Consider the following 14221-nt stretch of genomic DNA (forward strand, 5'->3'; position numbering starts at 1 on the left):
GTGTCTGTGTTTCCTTTATGTGATTAGGAGCAATGGTGAAATTCTGCCTCAGAAACAGAACTAGGTACCTTTCAGTGCAGTCCAGTGCATGCTGGGCCAGAGAGTAGGAACACTATGTAAATGAGAAGTAAATTCCCTACCTTCTCAGAGCACTGTTTTAATGTGTGGTGGCTTGTGGTAATGTGTCAGCTGCCCTGTGATGGTAAGCATGAGGTAGAGCACAAGAATTTGAACCTGTCACTTCCCTTGATACTTTTTGTGAATTATGGGAACACTTTAGCAAGTACAGGTTGGCAGCTCCATGCAGGTGTAGGTATAACACTGGGCTGGCTGCTCACCTCCTCGAAGGACCCCAGCTGGAAGGCAAGCCCTAGAAAACAAAGGCCCCGCAAAATCAGTAGATAATCCCGACTGACTTGGGGGAGCCTTTTATAAAATGAAGCTTGTACATTAAATACTCTGCCCAAAGAGGTGAGGGAATAGATGTCACAATGTTTTGTTTTTTTTTTTTTTTTTATTATCTATGAGACTTTATTTACACTTTAAAAAAAAAAGCAATACAGAACATTAGAGACATCCTAGTAATGACACAGAAGCAGGAACTTACAGGCTACACATTCAACTACTGCATCACTTCTTGCTTCTTGTCTCCCATTGATGTTAGTTTGCTGGCGTTGGCACTGGAACATCCTACAGGAACTTGTTCTTCTTTGATATTCTTGGTCAGTTCCTTGGTTTTGGGCCTTCTCTTCTTTTTGGTTTTGTAAACAGGGGAGTGGAGGAACTCTTTGTTTGTAAATGGGTCACCCCGCCTCAGTTTGCTGTGGAATCAGAAGCATTAGATTAAAGCACCAAGAGATTTCTTGTATATACATGATTTCAGTCTCTAAAGTTCACAGATTTACTGAAATGCTTCCACCATAAGATGACTCAGTAGTAAAAGTTAATTCCTTATACAGTACAGCAGCAGCTGTACAAAGAGCAGTACAAGGAGTACTTTCTAACTCATTATATATAATAACCAATTTCTCACTAGTTCAAACAGTGATACTGAAAAACATAGTATCACTCCTAGCAGCACAGAGATTATAATAAAATCAATTTAATTGAAGACATTATTTAGCAGCTAAATGTACAATACAGAGTTAACTGTAAAGTACAGTAGCCACTGTCCATACTGAACCAGCAGTTGCTTTGTGAAAAAAATGCAGCTAGTTGTTTTGGTGTTCAAATCCACTAGAAAAAGCAGATACAAAACCAACCTGTTCATAGGGTTCGCTGTTTTCACATCAGTGGCTAGCTAAGCTCTACCATATTGCCCTCTCACCGCCACCCCAACAGCATGGGGGAGAAAACATGAGGAGGAAAAGCTCATGAGTTAAGGACAGGGGAGCATTCACCAATTACAGTCATAGGCAAAAACAAACTCAGCGTGAAGGAGATGAAGGCAATTTAGTGCTACTAACCGATTAAAGCAGCAAGTACTCATACAAAAAAGACATCTTTCCTGTCTCTCTACCCCCCCATATCTATTTATTTACTCTGAGGAGCACAGGGGAATGGGGCTGTGGTTAGTCCAACACTGTCTCCACTTTCAATCACTCCTCCTACTCCAACACAGAGCCTCTCCTATGGGATGCTGTCCTTCCCATACCAATCCTATGTGGACTCCCCACAGGCTGCAGCTCTTCAAGAACTGCTCCAACATAACATAGAGTGTAAATTTTTTATTTATTTATTTATTTTTTTTAAACAAATTGCTCCCACACAGATGCAACAGACAGCTGCTCCTCTATGAGCACTCCTCACAGGCTGCAGCTCTGGCCAAGCATTTGCTCCTGTGCAGGCTCCCTCTGTGAGCTGCAACCTCCTTCAAGCCACATCCACCTGCTCTGCCATGGGCTGCTGAACAGGTATCTGCTCCAGAACGGTATCCCATGGGCTGCAGGAGACTCTACCATGGGCCTCTCCACTAGCTGCAGGCAAACCTCCTCCCCCTCCTTCTTCACTGACCTTGGTGCCTGCAAGGCCTCTATATTTATATAAGGCCTCTTTATTTATACTTGTTTCTCCCAGCTCCCATGTCCTGTATTTTATCCTCATATTAATCCCTTATTAGCACAAGGGTACCACATATGCAGACTTGCTAAGAGATGCATTTGTTCAGTGAAGGAAATAACATCTTTGACAGCTAAAAGAAGCCCACACACACACATATACTAACGCATAAGTTATGCTTAACTGCACTGTGGTAAAGAGGGACTCACAGAAACACCAAGGGTAGGAGGGACTGAAAGACCAACAAAACAGAGGATTTAGCCCTGGACAGCAAGTATGTGAGAGCAGAGCAGGAGTTCCAGCATAGGAAAAGTCATGGAATGAATAGTTTAAATCCCCACCACTTGAGACTTGGTTCTCTGTAGCAGGCTGGGTCTGGTCTCCGTCTGGATGCACGTTCTGATACTTCTTCCAAGCAGGGGACAAGAGATGAAGTCCTGGCATTGGTCAAGTCCTGTAGTGGCCTGATTTCTAAAGAGGCACATTCACAGAGCTGATCACAATGATTTCCAAATATCTTTAGAAATACAGCTTCCAGATGTCTGCATCACCAGGATTCTCTGAACTCTGCCTAAGCCTGAATCCAATCACACCACCTCTAAACTCAGGAGACCATTTTTGTTCCAAAATCCTACACTTGTTCCTCACAAGTGAGCTCATTAATCAAATTAGGCTTCTCTCTGAAAAAATACAGATCTTAATATTATAAATATCATTGGCTCAAAGGTAGTAGCCTCTTTCTGCAAAAATGGGAGTTGAAAGCTCTGGTATCAAGTTGACAGCCTGTAGAAAGCAAGCTTAAGATACCCAGACAACCTAGGAGGCTTCCCATAATGCAGGATCCTGCCAGGTTTACTGTGGCAAAAATCAGCTTAACTGCTGAACTACTGCTAGAGCCACAGAATACACCCTCCAAATCCTTTGAAAAACAAAACAATGCCCCAGTAGTGCTGACCACAGGCAGAGCTAACATCAGGTTACACCTTTCAGCTGTTTGAGACAAGTTTTCTAAATAGACAAGCACATCCCATGGACAACAAAGCAGGAAAAGAAGGGACTCACAGGACATGCTTTCAGTGTTTTCCCAAAGTTCATGCATGTAAGAGCAATCTGAAATTCTTAAAGGAATGCTAGTATACTACATACAAATGCAGTCACAGGAGTGACTGGTCAGTTTAAATGGAAGAGTAAATGCACGCTGATCTTTCAAACCCAGAAGAGGAACAGAAATGCATGCATTGTCTGCAATCTTTATTGCAGTACTTACCCCTAAATACAGGTCCCCTCCCCATTCTGCCACCTACCAGGTTCCTGTGGAGATGAACTCTGGGAACAACTTTTAAAACTTGACACAACCTTGTTTTTTTCCTTAGATGCTTCTTCTGCCCTCCTTTCTTTAAATAGCAGAGAGCTTTCTGGACAAAGAGAAGATTTTTCTGGAGTTCTTTCGCCTTTGGTCTCTGAGTTTTTGGAAACTGGCAGACCTGTAAGCCCACAGCTGACAGGCAAGTCTGTAGAACAGATCACAGAGGAGGACTCAAGGCTCTGCGATAGGTCCGTAAGATTATTTGGAAGTGAAATGTCAGCTATCCGCTCTTCCAGGGAGGCACCCAACTCAGACAGCAGATTGGTAGGGCAAGAAGATTTCTCAATTAATACAGTTTGCTTAGACACAAGTTCTGTAGAACTTTCCTGGAGGACACCGGCATCATCACTCTGTTTGTCTACAGAACTGGTCTTTGGAGGAACGGAGGTTTTCCTCTTCCTCCGAGGCTTTGGTTTGCAATTGCTTTCTTCTTCCAAAGAACCAGTGTTGACAACCTTAGTTTGCTCCTTTTCTAGAGGATCCCCTGTTTGTTTTTTATTGTTCTGAGCAGCTCCCTTCATCTGAACTCTGGGAATTTTGCTAGCTTTGCTCCCTGGAATACACTTAGATGGCACCATTTCATCCTTTTCAAAATCTGTCTGGACAGAACCCAAGTTTTCTGTAAGATCCAAAGGACAGACAAAATAAGTCCTTTTTCTACATTTAACTAGTGAATCTCTTGTGCCATCTTCAGCTATTCCTTGAACATCTATAAATGGGTCAAAATTGCCTTCATTTTTCTGACAACTGCTTTTCATGATTGTCTTCCTCCTCCTTATCTGGCTGCTTTTACATTGCTCTTCAGCTCTGGCCTCAGGTATTTTTTCCATGCTGCTCGGCAAATTCTCCTCAAAGTCATTTATTTGACTAATTACTCTAGTTTTTCTATTGGTTTTCTGTCTGATACTCTTTGTGGTCACATTTGATGAGTCTTCCTGTAAAGCACATGCACTTGAAGTCCCACCCCTCAACAAAAATGAATTTTGCAGACTGCAATCATCTGAGGGAACTTCATGACTTGAGACAGTATGAACTGGGCTTTTTAACAAGCTGCTCTCCATGCTTTGGATCTCAACTACTCCATCTTTCTCAACTTGCACTAAGTCACCACTTTCAAGACTATTCAGCTGTGGCTTGTTCACCAAGTAAGTTCTTCTGATTCTGACATTATTAGAATGTGAATTTTGCACCACACCAGAGCCTCTGTTCTTCAAGTCCAAAGCTCCAACACAAGCCTTCTGCTCCAGATCAGAAGCCTCCGACCCACTAGGCCATGCTGCAACTTCTGATGAAATGGGCTTCTTTGCATTTTGGGTATTCTCTTCACTTTGAGGTATATCAGGACCATTTTTTGCACTGGTTTTAATCATATTTGTTTTCTTTCTTCCTGCACTTGCTTTTTTAGCAGCCTTTTTCTCATCAGTTTTACAGTTAACTTTACTTTTAATCTTTACAGGAACAAACTCCATGACCTCACCGGAGCTGGAATCTACTTCAGTGCTACACCCAGGTTCTTCAGCCTGTGGCTGATCACAAAAAGCTTCTTTAATTGAAGATCTTCTGTTGGGACTAACAGTTGCTTCAGTAGGTAAAGTCAGTGAGCTGGGAGATTTTAGCTGTGGCTGTGTGTTGCTTTCACTGAAACTGCTGCTATCCTTCACAATACCACACCAGGTTGCCCGAGTTGAACTGACATGTGGGGTGATATCCACACCTGAAGACTGAGCGCTTGTTGCAAACCAAGTGGAACGTTTTCTCCTCTGCGTAACGTGCCCTTGTGAGAGACGATCACAGAATTGCTTCACCATTTCATCTTCATATGGAAGTGGACAACTTTCCCAGGCAAGTGCTGACAAACTGTTGAGATTTTGTTGAGTGGCACACAAGGACTCTGTTAGAAAGACAACATTCATTCTTAAGACTCAGAAACGTAGCAGGCAAAAAGTCAGTTTTTTCAGTACCACTACAAAATATGCACTGCAATCCTACCACAACACCAGAAGACAGAAAATGCATTATTTTTGTTCCACAAACTCATCGTAACCAAATTGCTCAGCTTTGGTCAGAACAAAGGCAGCCCAAAGCAAGATCCTTTAACCGGCCCTAATATAATAACTTTAGAAACACAGGAGCTAATAGCTACAAGCCAAGGGGAGCTATGGCTCTACATACATGCCAAATCATACCAACAACCAGTAAAGATGCACTTACCTCTGAAGAGGCATGAGTCAAGAAAAGCCTCTTGCGCTTCCCTTCTTTCACTCCGGTTCTTCCCATTTTCTTTCTGGTGGGACTGAAGTTTCCCAGCCAACTGTGGTGGCAAAGCATCTTCAGAAACAGACAAAGTTTCCAGGGGCTTGTCTGGAGCACATCTCTGAAGATCTAATGAGGACTTCCGTACTGCTGTGGAGCTGCCACTTTGTCTACAATCTGTAGGCTTTGAAATGGGCACCCTCAGTGGCATTGCTGCAGTACTAATGAGAAAGAATAACAGCAATGGAGCATGTTCCACACTTGCAAGACACTAAGGAATCCAACACAACACAGCTTTCATCTCTCAAAAGCCAATGTGCTACAGTACATTTCAGAAACCTTCAGATGCTGAAGAACACACACCATCTGCCCAGGATAGCTTTTTTACTCTATGTGCAAGTACAATTCATAAGGAAAGTGCACCTCTACATATGCAGAAGCAGGAAAAAAAATACAGAGGCAACAAGGAAGTACTGCCTTCTTCCCTGTAGCTAAACACATGCTTAAGTATTCTCATAGAAGAGGATTATAAGAGTACATCATTAGTAGAAATAGGAACTAACTGTTTACAACAGCTACAATTAAACCATCACAACAATAAATTCAAAGGACAGGGCCTTTCCTCCAAAGGATCTACCATCTGCATTGTCAGGAACAAAATGGGCTGAAAAGGAAATCTTAGAGCACTCTCCAAACAAAAAGAAAAAACTTATCTGAAAGTGATGTGTTTTCAAAGGAGAGGAGAGAAAAGGGCAAGCTCATGTAAAAAAAGACTTGGCAATAGGACAAATAAGATGAGAAATGGCAGCAGAAAGACAGGTTAAAGGAAAATAGCAAACAGGAATGTTTTAGGAAAGACAAGTCACAAGATACAAACAACTGAACACACACATAAAACACATAAAAGTCATTTCAGCATCTGACTTAAAGGCCAACCTCAGAAGATGACCATCTGAAATATCATCAGCCCAGCTATCTTCAGTCATGCTGGTCTTCTGGCCATTAGACAGGGACAGATGACTTGGATGATACTGGAGAGCAGATAAACAGGGAGTTAAAATTTCTTGCAGTCACCTGTGCAAATGCCTGCACACAGACAGTAGCAGCTCAGATCCAACCAGGAAAGTGTCAAATACTGCCAGTGACCCTGCGCCATTTAAAACTGCACAACCAGAGGTCCTGTCCTCCCACTGGAGAAGGCAGTTTATCCGTCTCTTAAGAGAACATTAGCTATATTGGACAGGGCCTAAGCCTGCAACTTCCTGTTCTACTAGAAATCATTTACTGTGCAAACTACGCACAATGAGTCACAGCAGAATCACATTCTGCCTCCACAGGCAGAAGGATCAACTTAAATTAGTTTAGATAATCTGAGACTAGGAAGTGGGAAGATTCCATATGAACTTCAAGTGACGTTAGCACCAGGTTAAAAATGAGGAAGCAGCCATAACATTCCAAGCAAGCTAAATGGCAAATGTGTTCAACACTGAATTTAGCAGGAGACAAACACAGCCTCCTTTCCAGTACAACCAGCAGCATGATCACACTCCCCACTGCTTACCTCAGAAAGCCGAGCCATCTTAACTGACTCCACAAGATTTTCAAGTTCCTTCAAGACATTACTCTATGTTGAGGAAACAGAGAAACAACAAGGGTATTAAAATCAAAACAACTGCTCCAACAAGGATACTGGCAACCATAAGAAAGCATAGCTCCTCTGGGGAGAACATAGCTTAAAGCAAAGAATATACATGTAAATGGAGACTCATTTCAGATGCAGAAGATACGGACAATCAGTGACAGCTCATGCACCTCTCCCAAGGCAGAGGAGCTAGTGCTGCCCACCTTCTGACAACTCCATTAATGCCATACCAGAAAGCAGAGCTTGTTCCGCAGAAAAGCGTTCTGGAAGTGACACTGCTCCAACTCCATCTGCAAGATGACCTTCTCCTTGGCGAGCCGCTGTGCATTAGCTTTCTCTGCATTGAGGGCCAGTGCCAGTGCTTTATTGTTGTGCTTTAGGGAAACTTTAATAATGGAGGAGTTGTCTGTAAGCAAGAGAATCACCACACTGAATCAGCATTCAAGGTTTCATCCATGCCTTTCTCCTCCCTTGTCATATTTGCCTGTCTTCCTAGATTAGCCTTCCCTCAGGCTCAGATACTTACAACTCAACAGCCCTCTATGCAAACACAGCAGTGTAATTCATTCCCATATGTTGGTAGGTATGGAATTCTCCAGAAAGCAGCAAGGAAGACTTTTCATAATAACTGAAACACTTTAGATGCAGACATCTCCATTTCCAGAGGGTCATGCTCAGCCAGTAACCTATCTTTCAATTCCTAATGAATGACAGAATGGTTTGGGAGCTGACTACAGGCAGGCATGCTTCTGATCAAGAAAATCAACTACAGCTCTCAGTCCTCATTTCCACCCAAAACAGAGAGACACCTACATTTCCCTCTATACCTTCAGCAGATTTCAACCCATCTTCCCCAATTTTATGATAAATAAATGCAAGTAAGAGTAATATTTGATTTTATGCACTATTTCTCCAACACATCCCCTACAAATGCCGTTGGACTGGCTTCTACAATGGCAAGTATAAGCATTAAAACACCTCCTCCTTTTACTGCTGTTGACTGGATGCTAATACAGACCCTGAGGACTCGTGTGCCCAGAGAGATTCGTCCAGTGCCACCACAGACACTCTCCAGTAGCCTGAAACTGCCCCAGTGCTGCTCTGAAGGAGCCAGCTGCTCCTCCACGGTTTCACTTGCCAGTCACACATCCCTCAGGCACATTCGAACACCTCAGCGGGCATCTGACCCTCATTTGCAGGGGTATCAAATTCTCTAAAAGCCCAAAGGCTGGTAAGGTGTTGCTAACTACAAAAGCTCTCGCTAAGAGTCAACCCCCCCCCCAACACACTGCAAGACAAAACACTCACTGATGATCTTCGTTCTGATTTTTGACGCAAGTGAGGCATTCAACTTGGCGGTCCTCAGAACACTATTTTTCTTCTCCCGCATCCGCTCTCGTACATCGCTCAGGTTGAAGGAAGCTTCGGAGGCCTTCCGACACGCCATCGCTGGAGAGGAGGACAGTGGGCACGGTCAGCTTTACTTTCCCCGAGCCAAGCTGCCGCCCCGCTCCGGGCCCCGCCGGCAGGGCGACACCGCAGCACTCCGCGCTGACCTCCGTGGGCCATTACAGCACCCCGAGCCCACCGCCGAACCCCCCCAAGGCCGGCGGCCTCCAGCAAAGACCTTCCCTCACCTCCCCTCCCCGCGGGACGGCAGCCCTTGTCGCGCCCGAGGAAGGACAGACGGAGAAACGGCAGCCCCACCCGCCGTGTACGTTTGAATTCAAACAGGGCTGCAGCCCGCCCGCCCCTCTCCTCGCTCCGCCCCGGCGGCGGGCAGGGCGGGCGCAGGGGAGGCGAGGATGCGCATAGAGCCCGAAGAACTGGGCTGCGGGACTGCCGCTTTCCTTCCAGCTCAGCTCTTCAAAAGGGGTTCTTGTTTCCCCTCAGTAATTTACATTTCAGTCCATATGAGCGCATTTCTATCCAAACACCTTCGAGTTTATCTTCAAGAAGCTGACAGCGCGTGTGCAGATGTTAAATATTGTAAGGAAACAGCATAAAGGAAGAAAATAAAGCAAACAGTTCAAAGAACAGCTCGCAGTGGAGATGTGGGGCCCAACGTGCAGTAGAAACGAGACTGGTAAAAATGTGCCTCCGTGCTGCCACGTCTGGCTGGGAAGGCCAAATGGGAGGGACAGCATTTCTGAGCTCCTTCTCCTATTGCTACTTCAAGTGATGCTCATTAATACATTTAATCTGGGGGATTGAATAAATGATTTTATCCCTTCTATCTAGTAATACTGGCCCAGAAAAATCAGTCCTGCAATGGTACCCATATGCAGACTTGCATATTCCTTTATTTCTTGTTCAAGGAATCATTGGCATTGCATATGCTATAGCACAGAGATATTTATGTTCCATGCATGATAAACTGCACAATTGCAGAGCCTAAGCATGATTTTATGAAGTTCATAAAGCACACAGCACAGCAAATTACATTAGCAGTGGACAGATCAGAAACAGACGCTTTTCTACACAGTCTTATTTAAACAGTGCAGTTCTTCGCTATGTGACAATGCAGATGGCAATTACTGAGGTTTCAAGATGTGATTAGAGATGTTACTGGCAGTAACAGCCAAGACCGCAATACCTTTTGCTCAAGTAGGGCCTATGCTGCAAGTCAATGGAGAATGGGGAGATAACCAAGACAGTTTAATGCTCACTGCTGCAACTACTTGAACTTTTACCCAAGTATGCACTAGTAGTAGCTTTTTTTGTCTGTTTGTTTGCTTTTCTGTAAGAACACAAGCACAGCAGCATTACCCTCCCTGCCCTACGATGATACAAAGGCATTTCCTGCTTTCAGGGAAACACCAGAGGTCAGCTCACCTCAGAACTAGGGAATAGCCTCATTTCAGGAAGGTTTGTTTTTTTCATCCCCTTTACTCTTGCCACATAATAGAAAAGGAGTTGGGCTAGTGGGACCCAAGGTCAGCCTGGCCTGGTTATGTTCACTTCAGAAATATTATTTTGCACACGACTCTGGGCAAACCAGCAGATAAGCCTTGGATAGGTGTAACATAAGGAAAGGCAGGTAGGATTGCAATTTTGAAGAAGAGCAAATAGCAACTCTGCTGGGAATGGGATTAACTATGCAAGCCCTCAGAAACCAAATCTATCTTGATTACAAGCCCCACAGCTGGACTAAATGGTGAAGAAGCATCAAGCTTAGTGCCTCTTTTGCCAACAAGGGAGATAGAAATTACAAAAATGGCCAGGAAAATCTAATACTACTTAGAGTCCATATTCAAACTTCCAGCAGCTACCTGCCTGGCTTTCCACAGCTACAGCAAAGACACAGCAGGTCGAAGAACCATGTCCACTACCTCTTGCATCTGCCTAGGCAGATCTCTAAAGCTTGGGCTTTTGAAAGAGAGCAATGCATTGAAAGGAGGAAGAGAAAGTACAGCACAAGTTCTGTAAATGGCCAGTAGGCTTTCTCCTGGAAGACACCAATGTCTCCTGGTAATGCCTTTGCTTTTGTAACTGCATTTTTCTTAGGCTGCCACAAGGTGAGACAACATTATGGTTATATCTCATAAACCCAATGCTGTTGTTTAATACGTAAGCGGCTATTAACACAAGAAATGCATTCCCAAGAGGAAGGGATTGCGTATTCCATTTGAGCACTCAGAACTGCAGCCTGCAAGCCTTTCTAATCAACAAAATCCCAAAGGCTCTTGCTGCCCCATTAGTTGTGCTGACATACAGGCTACTATCATTCATCTTGTGCAAGATACATACCATGTCCACTGGAAAGACAACAGTGAAGAATCAGTAGGTTGTACTGGGATTTCCTGGCTGTTAGAATTCTTCCTAATACTGCATGTGAAAATACAACATTAATGAAACAGCAAGAGATAGGATCCTTGTTTGCTATAAAGCTTCGTGCCACACATACTGCAGATGAAACCCCAGACAGGCTTTAGGGAAGTAACAGTCTATTTTTTCACTGCTCTATAAACCTACATCTACTGAATACGGATAGCACCTTTACAAGCAATTGGATCTGTCAGAAAGAAGATGAACAGTCTCAGCCTCCCTTGTCAACAAGTCATCTACCTTTACAACTAGCCACTCAAAAGTGAAACTTAATGCCTTAAACAGTAAAAGGATAATTTAGTTGAGGCTGATAGTTCAACCTTAAGGTGCAGCATTGACCTTTTCTCTGTAGCATTTATTTTCCTTTTAATTTCACCCAGCTCAGTAGCTTTGCTTCTAAGCAACAAGTGAAAGCTACAGTCCTGCATGAAGCCACAGCCTAATTTCCTACTCACTGACAGAGGCAAGAAAAGAACAGCCACATAAAGAGAGAAAAGCTTCTCATAGATAAGCAAAGTCAGAGAAGCTCCAAACCCAGATTCTGACAGCTACTACAAGAGTTGATGCAGGTAGCGCATAATTTCTTGAGTGAGGTAGCGCATAATTTGAATGCATGTATGAGAGAGAGAGAATATGGGAACAGTACCCAGCAACACAGACAGCTTACTAGGAAAGCTAGGAAAGTCATTAGTCTGTGTTTTTTGGAGCAGGAAAGTGAAGGATGTAGTTTGATTTTACAGTAAATTTGTGGGCCTAGCATCAGCTGCTCTGTCAGGCCAGCCCTTCTCTCTTCCAGCATGGCCTTTTTTCAGTCTGTTCGGTGATCTACAGCTAACTGCATTCACACCCCATAGATCAAGTTAATACCCACACAGTATGGGTATTACACAGTATGGTTAATACCCACACAGAGGGCAAGCTGTGTGCCAATGAACTCAGAACCAGCAGCAGATTAATAGATCACGTTACATGAAAAAATAGACATCACCATGATGAGAATGCAGGCAACCTGCTAGCTGATGCTCAGGACTGATGCATCACTAAACTCCTTACCACCACTTCCAGAACTGTGCACTTTGTCTTTTGAGGAAAAACAGACATCCCTCATGATGCTCTTCATTTTCTTGTATAGCTTACATGCAGTCTGCAGTGTGAGATGTCCTGAGTGCATGTGACAGTAGAGTCATTCCAGCCTAGAACTTACTCTACATCAGGAAGAGTGAGCAGGGCATCGCAGAGTTCCTCCCTTGTTTTGCAGCTTCTGTCTGTTAGGGTCCCCTAGTTCATACAGCTGTCTCACTCTTTGATTAAGGAGTGTCCAGCAGATATCTCCTTGGGGATCTATTACAGAATTATAGGGGTTGGAAGGGACCTCCAGATGTTAAGTCCCAACGACTGCCAGGATGTCTATAGTACCAACATGCAGCCAAATCTGCAAGGGAGATGTGCGGAGTTCTCTACATACTGTCAAACATTAGCTTTGATGATACTTGTAAAGAACCTCTTTTTAAAAACCTAAAAACTTCCACCCATTTCTCCGGCATGTGCATTTTTCCCCTGCCAAAACATGTAGCCTTCCTGGTATTCACCATTCCCTCTATTTCACAGAAGTCCCACACCCATCATTCCTAGGACTCCCTGCATGGATAGCAGCACCATGCGATTTTAAGTTGCTGAATTAGACCTCATGTAAGTAAGAAACTTTGTTGCGGCTAAGGGAATTTCACACAAGCTAATGTCTGTGCATAATATTTCCCAGATGAGCCAAGAATGTCTTCCTGTTCAATGTTTTTAATTCCCTCTGTTAAACATAGCACAAAGCACAAGGTACTTCTGTCTTTCCAGGCTCAGTACAACTTAGCCTTCAACATTGCTATCATTTAAAATACTTGACATGCTTGGTTTTAATGTTAGTGATGGACTGCCACCTAACATCCAGAAAGGACTCCAGCTCACAATTTCATGCATCAAAACAGCCTTGGCCATAACCTTTCTTCGTCCAGCTACCTCACTGCGTGAACTAGAAGCACCACTAGATGTCACTCAGGGACATTTTCCCAGCCTTCTTTCCCCCTAATTCCTGGGATAAGCAGGTGAATCTTCTTTACATCCTTCTTATGTGCATATTTTTGTTGTTGTACTCACCGAGGACAAAGATCCTTTCGTCTAGGAATTTCCAATCCAGGGTGCTTTCAGAAGACACCCTTCTCAGTACACAACAAATACTGCAGAGGATTTTACTGCATGTTCTCCAACTACTTATGCAGTTTTCCCCATGGTGTTCCCTTGTCCTCCCCCATCAACTTATATCCTGCTGTTATACAGGTAGAGGGATTATATTAAGTTTATCTCATGGTGCTGTGCACTTGCCCAAATCCTGTCTCTGGTGGACTCAGGAACACTTCCTTGATGGCCAAAAGGCATCAATGTTAAAGTTTTCTGAAGGTGAAAATAAGGCATTGTTACCAGAATCTCCAGATCTGTTCATAGTTCATCCAAAAACGCTGGTTAAGTTTAAGCACAGACTTAGGCTCATTCCCCCTCTTTGAAAGGAACTGAAATGCTTTGTTGAATTTGGAAACTAAGAGTACTTCATCTCACAAAGCCCTAATCAGTTTAAGTTACGTAATCTGTTTTCATAAGCAGTAATTAAAGGAAGACAACTTACACATCTTTGAGAGTCCAAGAGTCAAAGAACTGGAATTCAGCTAATCTCAAAATTCTGCTTCTGTGCATCTCAGATTATCTCCTGCCCACACACCCCCACCTTTCTCATCAAAACAAAGTAATGGAGACTCCTATTACTCCCCATCATTTCCAAAGCCTTGAACAGCTTTACTGAGATAAATAGATACTTTGGGAGCTTAAGTCATGTCCTAGCGGGATTTACAATCCAAAAGACTTCTGATTTATAAGTACAGACAACCTAGCCTAAGATGTAATAATAATTCTAACAACTACTAGATACTTGAGTTTCTTATCCCCCATCCAGACACTTTAGCAGCTGCCATGTGAACAGCTAGCAGCTGCATGCTGCCTGTCAGGATGATACAGCAGATCACAGCCTCCACACT

At 43.6% G+C, this 14221-nt stretch overlaps 1 protein-coding gene across 6 annotated transcripts in view; it reads right to left on the minus strand.

Annotated features, from left to right (window-relative positions):
- Positions 1-167: 167 nt before the first annotated feature.
- LOC125696759 (shugoshin 1-like) overlaps positions 168-14221 on the minus strand; it is a 27888-nt gene continuing 13834 nt past the window's right edge. For 5 of the 6 annotated variants that reach the window (XM_048952849.1, XM_048952847.1, XM_048952850.1 and 2 more), the window contains 8 exons: positions 8628-8768; positions 7550-7725; positions 7239-7301; positions 6614-6708; positions 5636-5898; positions 3363-5315; positions 2400-2529; positions 401-821 (listed from right to left, as the gene is read on the minus strand). In XM_048952849.1, the coding sequence (XP_048808806.1) occupies positions 623-821; positions 2400-2529; positions 3363-5315; positions 5636-5898; positions 6614-6708; positions 7239-7301; positions 7550-7725; positions 8628-8766 (3018 nt within the window). In that variant the 5' untranslated portion in view covers positions 8767-8768 and the 3' untranslated portion in view covers positions 401-622. Of the gene's footprint in view, positions 371-400; positions 822-2399; positions 2530-3362; positions 5316-5635; positions 5899-6613; positions 6709-7238; positions 7302-7549; positions 7726-8627; positions 8769-9220; positions 9308-14221 lie in introns of those variants that run through there. The other variant, XM_048952845.1, reaches the window with a different exon arrangement.

Source organism: Lagopus muta, chromosome 8, assembly GCF_023343835.1.
Source record: "Lagopus muta isolate bLagMut1 chromosome 8, bLagMut1 primary, whole genome shotgun sequence".
Lineage (NCBI taxonomy): Eukaryota > Metazoa > Chordata > Aves > Galliformes > Phasianidae > Lagopus > Lagopus muta.